This window comes from Notothenia rossii (assembly GCF_949606895.1).
Source record: "Notothenia rossii genome assembly, chromosome: 4".
NCBI classification, from domain to species: domain Eukaryota; kingdom Metazoa; phylum Chordata; class Actinopteri; order Perciformes; family Nototheniidae; genus Notothenia; species Notothenia rossii.
This window is the reverse complement of record NC_136902.1, coordinates 69,030,229-69,042,974: the sequence shown is the minus strand read 5'-3', so window position 1 is coordinate 69,042,974 and position 12,746 is coordinate 69,030,229. Positions and strand designations below refer to the sequence as shown.

The 12,746-nt window shown below is 38.2% G+C and overlaps 1 protein-coding gene across 4 annotated transcripts in view; it reads right to left on the bottom strand.

Annotated features, from left to right (window-relative positions):
• The window catches only part of arhgap42b (Rho GTPase activating protein 42b), a 69,732-nt gene that overhangs the window by 6,289 nt on the left and 50,697 nt on the right, over positions 1–12,746 (bottom strand). For 2 of the 4 annotated variants that reach the window (XM_079675599.1, XM_079675600.1), the window contains exons 5-20: positions 12,396–12,497; positions 12,075–12,185; positions 10,972–11,076; positions 10,036–10,165; positions 9,309–9,409; positions 8,622–8,731; positions 7,842–7,898; positions 5,750–5,828; positions 5,375–5,414; positions 5,011–5,073; positions 4,751–4,825; positions 3,682–3,766; positions 3,455–3,513; positions 2,330–2,435; positions 1,877–2,036; positions 439–589 (exon numbers count right to left, since the gene is read on the bottom strand). In XM_079675599.1, the coding sequence (XP_079531725.1) occupies positions 439–589; positions 1,877–2,036; positions 2,330–2,435; positions 3,455–3,513; positions 3,682–3,766; positions 4,751–4,825; positions 5,011–5,073; positions 5,375–5,414; positions 5,750–5,828; positions 7,842–7,898; positions 8,622–8,731; positions 9,309–9,409; positions 10,036–10,165; positions 10,972–11,076; positions 12,075–12,185; positions 12,396–12,497 (1,534 nt within the window). The remainder of the gene's footprint in view (positions 1–438; positions 590–1,876; positions 2,037–2,329; positions 2,436–3,454; positions 3,514–3,681; positions 3,767–4,750; positions 4,826–5,010; positions 5,074–5,374; positions 5,415–5,749; positions 5,829–7,841; positions 7,899–8,621; positions 8,732–9,308; positions 9,410–10,035; positions 10,166–10,971; positions 11,077–12,074; positions 12,186–12,395; positions 12,498–12,746) is intronic. The other 2 variants (XM_079675602.1, XM_079675601.1) reach the window with 1 other exon arrangement.

Genomic DNA, 12,746 nt, shown 5'->3' with positions numbered 1-12,746 from the left:
GGTTTACTTTTTATATCAATGGATCAGGACAAAAAGTGAGCGAATCTTTTTTCCTGAAACTTTCAGAATCTGTTTGCACAGAGGGGACACATGTTTATGTATAAAAGACATGAACAAGTGGATTTTGCATAATAGGAGACCTTCAAATATGAATATGTTCTGCTTTTCTGTTTTATATCAAAATAAACAAGACCTCTAAGTGTATACCTCTTACCGACTAGTCAATACAATAGTAAACAGATTGAATGATAATGAAAAAAATGGTTAGCTACAATATGCTTTTCTCTGAAGAGATAGTACTAATCTGGAATTTAGTATTTGAAAACCCAGCTTAAATGAGGTGCATCTTTCATAAATGTGTGTCCGCAGGTGTGTGAGCAATAATACAGGCTACGTGTGTGAAGACCTGTGGTGTAAAACCATTGCTTTGAGACTCACTTTCTACATCTGCCAGGCACAGTGTCGGGGTGTAGAGGCTGCGGGGCTTCCGGGGCCCCGTGGACAGACAGATGGCCCGGCTCCTGCGAGGGTCCGGCCGGCTCTGGGGCTGGGGCAGGGGCACGTTGGGGTCCGGAGGCTGGTGGAAGATCTGGAGGTCCAGAAGGAGCACTGATTAGTTTAGTGAACAACACAATCTGTGTCTTCTTTACTAATGAGGACTGGTACTGCATTTGATTTTGAAGATTGTGACCAATATTTGAATACTCTTACTCAGTATCGATAAAAATGGAGTAAAAGTGTTTGTAAAGGAAGAGTAACAGCAGGGTTTTGCAATAAAATACTTTTAAAGCAATATTCTTAAAGATTTCCAATTAAGAAAACTTTTCTTTTGAGTAATTATCTATTGCTAAATCGGGAATCACAATGCACCTATAGGGCCCAATGATCAAAGTATTTCCAGTGTATGAATTGGGTTTCTGTGGAGACATTCACGGAAAATGATGTGGTATTAAGACAACCAGAACTAATTTCACACAGCGTCAAATAAAAGGATTTGCCTGCTGAAACATGAGTCGACTTTCACCGATTCACTCACCGTTATCACTACCTAAAAGACAACGTTCATTTTCAACAGTTATTTAAAAGCGGTTTAAATTGTGCAGGGAGTAATGGAAAGTCAGTAGCAGTCATAGTGGGAGCCGTCAAATGAAGAGCTGCAGGCGACAGGCTTCACACGTTCAACATCTTATGTGGTAACCACCTCCTCTCACTGCTCGCAGACTCATGCTGCGTGCAGGATTAAGTCAGATCACCGGTTCTCACAGCATTATGGAAGCAGGCCAGTTATTGCCTGACCTCTTTGTTAGAATGACAATGTTGGCTGCACAAAGTATTCTGGGAACAGTATTCAACCACATTTAGTGTAAGGTGAAACCAAATAGGACTGCAACTTTTAAGGTCACCTATTATGCAAAATCCACTTTTTCATGTATTTTATTTATACATTTGTCTCCCCTCTGATTTTAGCCACTTTATGATGTCATAACGTGTTTTTTGGGTTGTGTAACCATTAGCCAATAACCAACCAAGGTAACACCCCCCCACCTTATCACCTGAATCTCCTCCTAGAGCACCATTGTGTTCTTTTTAACCATATCTGTCAGAGGGGCGTGGCTCCTTATTTTCATCTAAAGTAACAGAAAGAGAATCAGCACTTTTGAAACAGAGGGGTTTATGGGATGCTACAGTACAATGCATGATCTGTTTGGTATTTCGAGCCAAATACTTCAGAGACATGTTTTGTATATATCTGAGACCTATAATATATTAAACAGTATAATAGGGGACCTTTAAAGTAAGATGTTCAAGAAATTGGATAAATGATGCAGGTAAAACTTCAAGTATACTTTACATTTACAGCAAAACAATGACTCGCCTTGTTGAAGTTCTCGATAAGTATTTCCATCACAATGTTCTGAAACTTGATGTTCATCATGGCGGCCACGGTTTCCTCTTGGGAGCGCATCAGGGTGGGCCCAAAGATGACACCCAGGTTAGAAACCGTCATCAGGTTGAACTGGCTTTGAGCTGAAACTCTGCAGGTGGAGGTACATAATAATAATAATAATAATAATAATAATACATTACATTTATAAAGCGCTTTTCCTGGTGCTCAAAGCGCTTAATGTTACATGTGTTACATGTCTTACATGTGCGTTAATAAGGGTAAGATGCTGTTCTCTACTGATAGTTAACCTTGTGGTAAGGGGATGTACTTTACAAGCTACAAACTGTTTTAGACCTGTGAAGATAATTTAATCAGTCTCAGCTATTTGTATCTTCTCTCAAAAGGGCTGCAGTGTAACTGATTCATTACAGGAATACGTACGTGACGAGGTGTTTTATTAGCAGCTCCAGCATTTCCTTGTTCCTCTCGGGCAGCTTATGAACCAAAGCATGGACGGCACACACCCTGTAGTTCTGGTCATCTGACTCTGAGGAGAGGCAATGGATATTAAATGACCAGTAGCCTCATGTACCAACAGAAAAACATGACGATTAGGTCACATCATTGACTTTTAGAATGGTGACAATAAAGATCTTATTGGCGTGACTGTGGTCAGGTTAACAGAACATTATAATGTCGTAAATATGATGAAAATAGTCCTGTTAACCTCGATGCAGCTATGTATCCATTTTAACAATAGATTTGATCGCATAGAGCTAGAATTGTATGAATTTAAATAGAACAAATATCAACTTGAAGATGTGGTTAAAATGTCAAATTTAGTTTGTAAAATTGACATTCAACTTGAGACACTTCATGCAGAGGTGAAAAAAAGTAGTTGACTGGAGATTAAACCAAATTAACTTATTCATTTAACATGACACAAGGGCTGTATGATGCACAGGGCATGTAGTTATTTCCTGAGATGGTTTAATTGGTTCAATCTTTGCTCATTTGGTTTCCCAACCTCAGGGCCTGCATGTAAGCCCTGAGGTGGGTGAATTAATACACTTGAAATGCAGTTCAGTTCAAACTTAATTCCCTTTTAAAAAGTGATATACACATAATTAATATGCAAGGAAAATACACTTGGTTAATATATATTTAAAATCTTCATATTTTCAAATTAAAGTGGGATATCTTCTGGCACAATTCATCATTTTCCTTTCCTTGATGTATAACAGCACAGTATGTAAATTCCTCATTAGCAGTGTTGGATAAGATACAATAATCCTTCATTAGGCCCACAGCAGGGAAGTCAAGAAAGTAAAGCAGAAAAACCGTTCACAGTACAAACACATAGCAAATAATACAACAACATATATTGCGCAAAATATTGATTTGATATGATCATTTAATTATTATTACCTTATTAATGCATGTCTTTGAATTGAGCAAAGAATGTCTCTTCATGTAATGTAATGTAATGTATAATAATACAATGATAAACGGTAAAACACATATAGAATCATAACCGACAATTGAAGTTTTCTTTTCACAACTTACTGACAGCCAAGATAAAGTCTTTGTGGAGCTTGAAGGTCATTAGAGGCTCACAGAGACACCTGGTGAATAAAGAGAAGAGTTGACATTTATTTCCCTGAGTGACACGGGTCTTTTGAATGCAGCCACCTTGTGAGTTGCAGCAAAGAATCAATGATTAACAACAGGGAGGTTTCAAAGAGGCATTATGGAGATAATGATGATTCCTGCAGCCGGTGGGGCACGCTGACCTCAGGTAGTTCTTCAGGCCGCTGGTGATCGTTTTGTTGTCCCACGTCTCTGGATCCAGCTCCATATCAACAGGTGCCTTGGTTGCTATTGGAAATACATTTTTTGTATTGTTTATTAGCATCATAAAAAGTAAGCTTTGAACTCTGTGACATGCTTACAGCAGTGCGTTGTGACGCAGAAATCAAGCTTGAGAGAGTATTTGAAAATATTATTCTGACATTTCCTGTTCAATGTAGGATTCAAACAGGATTACCTTGGCCTCATCTAATAAGGTATTGACAGATTGTTATGAGGCCGATGGCTGTTACAGTGTCACACCACCAGGAGGACCTCTTCCCTCACTCTGCAGTCACATTACGTTTGACTAAACTCTCCATTCAACTTGTGGTCGGACATAGGCTGTTCATAAACCAAGCTAAGTAAAGAATAATTGGTCAAATAAAACAAAAATAAACAGTTATCTATTGTGTTAGTTTTGCTACATGGCTTGTGAGTATCATTTACAGTGGTGTTATGTAACTAAGCACATTTACTCAAGTACTTTATTTAAGTAAATAATTGGGGTACTTGTATTGTAACTTGAGTATATTCACATTTTGCTACTTTATACTTTTACTCCACTACATTTATATTACATATTTAGTTACTAGTTACTTTGTAAATGTAGACAATCAATACAATATATAAATCACCTACTATTGATGAACACATAAATGTAGCAATAATTATAATTAAATCATTGATTATGATATAAAATATGAAAATATATTGTGCTTAAAATGCTATTTTGCAGAACGAGTACTTTTACTTTTGGTACTTAAAGTATTTTGAATGCTAATATGTATTACCTTACTTAAGTATCATTTTGAATGCAGGAATTTTACTTGTAACTGAGTATTTTACACTGCAGTACTGCTACTTTTACTTAAGTTAATCATCTAAGTATTAATTCCATCTGAGATCATTTAATTATTTATGTACAGACATAGAATGACTAAACATTTTAAATCAGAGCTTGACAAATAATTATAACAGATGTCAGCTTCTCTTATTTTAGGGGCTACTTACAAAACACTGTTGTCATCAGCTTCTGCACTTTGGAGTTGACCCCTCCAATCCTATACAGTCCCATTGTATTTATTCCTGTATGGCAGGGGTAAATTAAAGGATTGGGGGGAAAAGGAAAGATTCTATGTTTAGTTAAGGCTTAAGAGGCAGTATAATGTGTTATGTCAACCAAAGAATGAAACACATTGTTGTTCATAGTCACAGTCAGGCTGCACTTATGTCATTTGACAGATTAAAGCTGAGAGATTGAAATGCCTCACCTCTATCCTCCACCAGGTCAATGCATTTCCTTACGAAGTTAAAGCCCGCCTCATTAAGAAACGCTGTAATACAACATGAGAATCGAGTTGACACGTCAATTACCTCCTGGGTTAAGAACGCAACACGCAGGAATATCATGCTCTCCTCTCCGCTTGTGCTCTGACTAATAAGATACAGCCGTGTGCTGGAAGGCCCTGCTATGTCAGCTGAGTGGGTGTATGTCAAGTAATTGTGTTAATGAACAGAGATAGCTATAGGTAACAAAGCATGTGTTAGACATGTATGTGTTTGGGATGTTAATACAAGTCTTGGCAAGCTAAATGTATGCATTTTGATGATGAATTGGAAAAAGAACACACTTACTCTCTTCCTTTTTGCTTAATATGGCAGGCAGGTTGTAGATCTAGAGACATTTCAAGCACATCATTATTAAATCAAGGGGAAACTGAACAACATCTCAGAAAGAAAATAATGATGTCAAAGAGTTTTATTTTCCCCAGTTGTCCTTTGCTTTAAGTGGACTCTTCTATTTTTAGCAAGTGGATGGTGAGGTCATGGTTTCTTAAAAACAAACAAAAAAGACTGCCTTAACCCACCAGAAGAGGGTGCCAGTGGCAAATAATTCACATTTGGTATTGATTTCCTGTAGAAAAACAAACAAATAAAAACCCCAAATCCTAGACCAAACAGCAGGCAGGCCAAAATGAATATTTGAAAGACAAACAGGCAGTTCCTCACCGGCTCCTTGCCATCCATGGCCTCCAGCCACAATCTTCTGTTGGATTCTGACTGTGCCTGCAGTGTTATCACGCCATGCCTGTAAAGATTGCAGAGAAAAGCTGCTCTCAGTCTGATCTCATGGCCTTGGGGCCCCCTGGACAGACCTTGTTTACATTGGCTGAGACCACTATAAAAGGACTTGTGTGACTAAAATAGCTCATGTGCAAATGCTTGACTTTAAACTGTGCCCTCGGTTGGCTCGGTGCATCACATTCCACTCCCAATTAAAATGCTACATGTGCTTGATATTAGAGTGATTTCTTCATTTTTTTTGCACCCAACACGCTACCGATTATCTGCGTCTAATGTAGTGTCTTATATCTCACCTCAAGTGCTACACACAGTATAGTGCTGAAACCTCTCTGAGTGTTATCTCACAGGATGTAGTAACTAACTTTAACAATATCTGACGAAGTTCACTCAGTATCAGCATGGAGCCATGTCAAGTTGGTTATATTAACTGGATTACCAAAAGACGCCCACATTTTTTATGTTACTTCTATTTATATACTACCATGTGGATGGTTTGGGATTTATTTGACCAAGTTCGGATGTGTATCTCTAAAACAATGGAGGTGGAAGGAATTTCATTTGAATGATCATACTTGTATTTTGAGTTTACACGATTCAATAAAAGAAAAACAAAATAACACAAAAGAAGTTCAACTAGAAAACTAGGCAGCTTTTATCAAACATAATTATCAGGCGCATGTTACTGCATTGGCTATTTCTTCTGTCAAATGTTTTCAGTGTACCGTCAAATGAGAAAAGTGAGCTCCAGCGGGTGGGCGATGTTTGGCATGAGTTTCAACTTTACTTTCTTTTTACAGCTAAACAGTACGTCACCAGCATTTGTATTTTAAATCATTTGAGGTGAGAAAATAGGCAATGCAGTAACAGAATCTTGATTCATAATTGATTGATTGATATAAAAGATGATTATAATCAGTGTCGCCTAGTCTGACAGTTCAATGCGAGTTCATGAACAGTAATTTAATTTTTATTTCATTATTGTAAATGCCCTAGCGAGGTACAGTTTAAAAGGATGTATTTCATGTTATCTATCTTACGCACTACTCTCAGCAGGATATAGTAAAAGTTTGAGCAAATATGAAAAAAGAGATTATGTTTTTATCAAATTGACCAAGTCCCCCTCCTGAAAAATCCAAGATATGTGGATTATCTGGAATACTGTGGATACTCTTTCTAGAAAGACATGTTGCTTGGGAATTTATTAAATAACTTTATTTTCATTACAATGAGCTAGTCAATTAAATTGTATTAATTGGTCAAATAAAATAAAACCATTGGCATGGCTGAATACCCCTTGATTAACTGACGTGAACCCTTTAAAAATGAGGCTGTGAGATTGTTGGCCTGGATCTGGCGGGGCTATAGGTGTAACAGCATGTTTATTATAATGAGGATGAATGGATGAGCTTGAAGCTGACTGGAGCTTGGCCCACATTGTCCTTGTGGTTGGAACAATCACCTTGGGGGCATGGCCGTTTATGATAAATGTGTTGTCCTGCAAATAAACTGCAGTTATTGTCCATGCTCTGCAACACTCGCCAAGGGTGAGCTGTGCTGGTGCTGCGCAACAATAATGCAACACACCACAATAATGAGCTTATATCGAGCTCTCGTTACGTCTGACTTGATCAATTCCGCCACTGCTCATCAGTGGAAAGCCAACTATAACGTGCTAGATCCCTTTCCTATTCCCCAGTACATCAATAAATACAAATTAGTTATAAATATTCCCATACAGCCACATTAATTAAAATGTTTAAAAAGAGGCAAAATGATCAATTGATTCTCAGAATGGCATAAATCAATGTAATATCTGAGTAATTGCAGTGAAGTGGAAATCATTTATGAATGCGTTTGTGTCCTGAAGCCCACATTGACCAAGCGATTTTGTGAAGTGCTCAGAAGGCAGCAGTTTTTCATTAGAAGGTTTGGATTTGAGTGAAGGATGATATTAGCAGCACACATGCAGCACATGCAACTGCTCTGAGCTCTGGGCAGCACTGGTCAGTTCACATACCGGACTTTACAGAAAAACTGAAGTGGCCTGAAAAGAGTTCCACGATAGATGTCATTTCTACATCGACACGAACACAGAGAAAAGACGGAATGGGTTATTAAAAAAAAAGGGAGTAAATATTGAAGTCGTGGACACATACAACAAACGAAGATCTAGGGAGGGAGAGGACTTGAGGAACATGCAGGAGACAAACAGCTGAAAACATCTGGTAAACAGGGACTCTTTGAAGATGTTAATCAGACCTGAACGCCTCTTGAAGTGCTGAGTACTCCCAGGGTAATGTAGGTTAATTGCCAGCATCAGTTGGCTGGCGCAAAATGCATGAGAACAAAAAAGTCCTACATGCGCTTGCTTAATCTTCATTTTGGTTACTCAAACAGTCTGTTTATCCACGGTGTGTATTACATCACCACTGTTTTCATGTTGGTCAATCTGCTATGCTAGCAAAAAATTAATGCAGCCTTACATTTCTCTTACTGTTAACTTACACATTATAAAAACCAAAGCAATTGCAGGGTAGCTATTATTATTACTACCAGAAGCTAGAATATGATATAGTTTCACCTCAGGTTAATTAAGCTTAAATTGAACAGATCATACCATGCTGATCTTTGCATATTCAATTTTTCTAATCATTTTCTCCTAATCCACTGTTCTAACTAACCATGGAAAAGAAATGTTGACATGCTTGAGGTGATGGTACTAGTGTTAAAGTTCATTTTTTCAGTCAAGGTAAGTTGTAAGACATTTTTGGAAACATAGATGATTCAGATCACAGACCTCTCCATCACTTCGATATCAAAGCAGAAGCGCTTATCGATGGAGTCCGTTTTCCTCCGAATGCAGGACTTGAGCTTAAACATCTCAGGCTGGTTCACGACCATGCCATTCTAAAAATAAACAAACAAGACATTATTAAAAACAAATTAAAGGGAAACATGACAAAAATGATGTCAAATACTTTCCGTTTAAGTTTATATAAGTAAAAACACATGAATCGTCCTATCGGTTAATCTACAAACGTATAGGACGGTGGCAGGAGGTTGATCTAATACACAAAATAAAAAATAAATGTATAACTTTATTATTGGATCTATATAAAGTCTCATGAAGCTTTTACAAATCTTTATAAGCAAATGCTTGTACTGTAAATGTAATGAATACGTTCAAGACACAATTTCTCTCTGTTAAAATGTTATTTTCATTCCTTCCCCTCTCTTGTTATTTGTGAATGTCGTTATCCTTGAAGCATTTTTGTCTGCTTTAAGTTAACAAGCCTTTCGATTTCTGTTCTCAAGTTGCAGTCCTGTCATCTTTTTTCCCCCATCTGGGTTGAGTCTTATAAGGCTCTAGGGAGTTCTTTGTTTCATCCACACAGATTGTACTAGCTTTTCTTTTCTTTTGTTATCTGTATGTGTAACTAAAATGAACAGTACAAATAAACTAAGCTAAAATAAACTGAGCTACCTGTTTCCCGCTGGATTTATTTTCATTGTTGCTCATGCTGAAGTTCATGCTGCTTTTCTCATACGTGCAGTAGTGACGAGTCCAAGTGCATCCCAGGGGACCTGAGACAGACAAATGACCAAAATATAACTTCTTGTAAGACTTCTGAAAATCAATGTGCAATTAAAGTGTGATAAATCAAATGTTTATCACTGCAGATAAAATCTACCAAACCCCCCCTTTACTTGAGAGCACATCAAAGTGAAACGGTAAACAGGATGAATTATGAGCTCTATGTGAGAGAAGCCTGGGAAAAATCAAGGCATGTTTATGGTGATGGATGTCAAACCATGCACTTATGAGTGAGGTGGGGGGGGGGGGGTTGGCTTTGGTGGGAGTCTAGTTAGAGAGACTCAGGTTGAACAATACTCTGTTTATCCTTTATTGTTCTCCCATGTCTTCATAATTTTTTAGTTATCTATTATTTTACTTAATTTGAATTTGCTGTTTTCCTGCTATTTGTGACTTTGTGTATTGATTATTTCATTTATTTGTATTATTATTTGTATTTGTATTTTTTAATTGTTTCCTATTTACTGTGACCAGGACCTAACGGGGTGGGGGTAAGGGATAGGGGATGGGTATTTGTCTTTCCTTTAACAAACAAATTGTTCTGTACTTTGTTTAATTTGCTGAAAGTGCAATAATAAATACAAATATTTTGAAAAAAAAAGAAAGAAAGACTCACGTTTCTCCTGGACGTACAGGAAGCCTTCCATCGTCCACTGGCCGGGGGGTTTATAGTCCTGATCTGCAGACCTTATCCTCTTCATCAGCTTCTCCACTTCCTGCTTAGTGCTCACAAAGTTGTTTCTTGTCTGCACAGAAAACAGAGGATTGGATTATAATTGCATTAACAGAGGAAGTCTTGTGTAACGTTTTTTTCCCCCTGCTATTTCTCATCTCACACTGTATAGCTTCATTTTGTCTACGTCAGGCTGAAACAAATAGAGGAAAAACGTCAAACATCTGACAAATGCTTTACATTTGTGCAATGACGCGAGAACACCTGTGGAAAAGAACTCATTGGCCAACGTTATGGAAATACAGACAGCATCTAATTCAAAAACACTACATTTGTATTGCAGGGATACACTTGAGGTGATGCAAATTAGGACAGAGAGCCAGTTCTTAATGCTTCCAGGAATTCTCTTTTTGTATTTTAAAAAGGTCAGGATGAGGCTGTTTCTTAGATACTACAAGAGCGGTGCTGAGACAGCTTCACCTTCAGCAGCTCCTATTAGAGCCCTCTGCATCTGAGGACATGGAGAGAGGGTTACCGAGTGGAAATTGTCAGGGCAATGGCGCTGACATTTCGGGTCAGAGAGAAATTTGAGCCCTGAGGCTGCAAGTGGTGAGGTCATGGTGATGGAAGGAGAGGGCATGGCGGCAGCTGGAGTATTACTCCCAATTCTTGACACACTAGCATTAAATGGCCAGCAGTAACCGCCCGCTGTACAACACTCGAAAAATATTGATCCTCCCTGCAGCAAAGAATCTCATTTAATCACACAGCTATCCATTAGTAAAAACTCTGCTTGTTATATGGGGGTATGATAAGCTGCAGAATCTGATCACGTGGCTGGTTGCCTTTGTGTACCACCCTGGAGCTGCTGGGACTTACATTCTGTAGGTTGAACTGGAGCTGTTGTTTGTACGGCTCAAACTCGTGAGCCAGCTCGTATCCTTCATGGTAGAACGTAAACAGACCCTGAAGGAAGGCCAGGAGCTGGAAAGGGAACAATAATAGGGGGTGATTTACTGAGTTAATGTAGAGCTTCAGTGCTAATTCAAGTGAGAAATGCCATTTTAAAAAGCAACATTGCGACATCAAATGTTCCATTTTGAACACTAAAAACGCTGATAATCACTAGTATCGCACATTCAGAATCTCTTTAACATCAGGAATCCAGTCCATTCTATTTTTCCAACATGGTTTGAATTATGATACTGTAAAAACATAGACATAATTTGCTTTAATTCTGTGCTTTCAATCACATTTTCAAATAAATGTTATATTGATTTCTACTTTTCTTTTAAAATACTAATACTTCATACTGCTAGTCAAAAATGAATTAACTTATTTTTAAACATCTATAAATCCAACCAATATAATTGTTTCTAGTTGTACTGAATATTGCCCCAAAAAATTTCTTTTTTTGAAGGTTCTTACTCTTTACGCCCCAACTACCTGGGGCCGGCAGATTTACATTTCTGGCTGCAGCTCTGGGTGAGCTGCCAGCGGGTGTAAACAAAATAACATTCACTTTGCTCCCATCTCACATTTCCAGACATTTAACACCTTACAGGACTTAATGCTTCCTGGTAACTTTTGCGCTAAAGATGTTAGAATTGACTCCTTAAATCTGTTAGGTGGGGGTTTTTATACAGGCTTTTCACAACAATCACTTCACTTCATCTCATTTAACGCACCACCTTCCACAAATGGACTGATTTATATCACATAGAATTTGCCATAAAGACAACAAATGAGTTGTATACACAAGCATATAATTATACCTGTGAGAGATGTATCATTGTGCGTGTCTTTAAGAGACGACAGACTTTTAAAAAGCTACTTCTATTAGCAGTAAATACAGTCTGTGCTTTTTTTAATTAGATGCCACTTAAACTAAGCTTTTAACAACATATTAAGTAAAGCAAAGCAATTACAGCATCTTAAATGTGCATTAACTGAGCACACAAATATGCAAAACTTATTCTTACCGGCTCGACAAACTCGAATTTCTTCTTCTCTTGGACTTCTTGGATTTTGAAAACATACTCAAGGGATGCATCGTAGAAGAGTTGTCTTTCCTTATCAATCTGCGTGTCAGCCTGAGAAATAGCAAACAAACCAGGGTCAGTGGCGTCACAAAGGCGGGGGTCACTGTGTGGACAGAGAGTTAATGCCTGCATGCACACCTAGGAGAAGGGTGTGCAAGAGTGGTGCACAAACAACAGCTTTATTTTTAGGAGACATTGAGCCATAAAACCGCATTATTCAAAGACATGTTGAGAGGATCAGAACATTTGCTTTGGTTTTACCTCCTGCAGATATGTGTCCTTCTTCTTGGATGATAAGTTGAGGTGTCTCTCAAGCGTGGAGTAGTATTTTTCTGTTTCCTTATCAAATTTCTTTTTCCCCTCCTGAAAGGATCCACAAAACACATAAAAGGCATAAACATTACCACAAATGTCTCATGTATTCCTGATGTGGCTGTGTGTGTGTGTGTGTGTGTGTGTGTGTGTGTGTGTGTGTGTGTGTGTGTGTGTGTGTGTGTGTGTGTGTGTGTGTGTGTGTGTGTGTGTGTGTGTGTGTGTGTGTGTGTGTGTTGGAACTGCCACTAGGGGGAGGTCTGACTACGTTTTCACATGCCGCTTGGTCCATGTCATTCA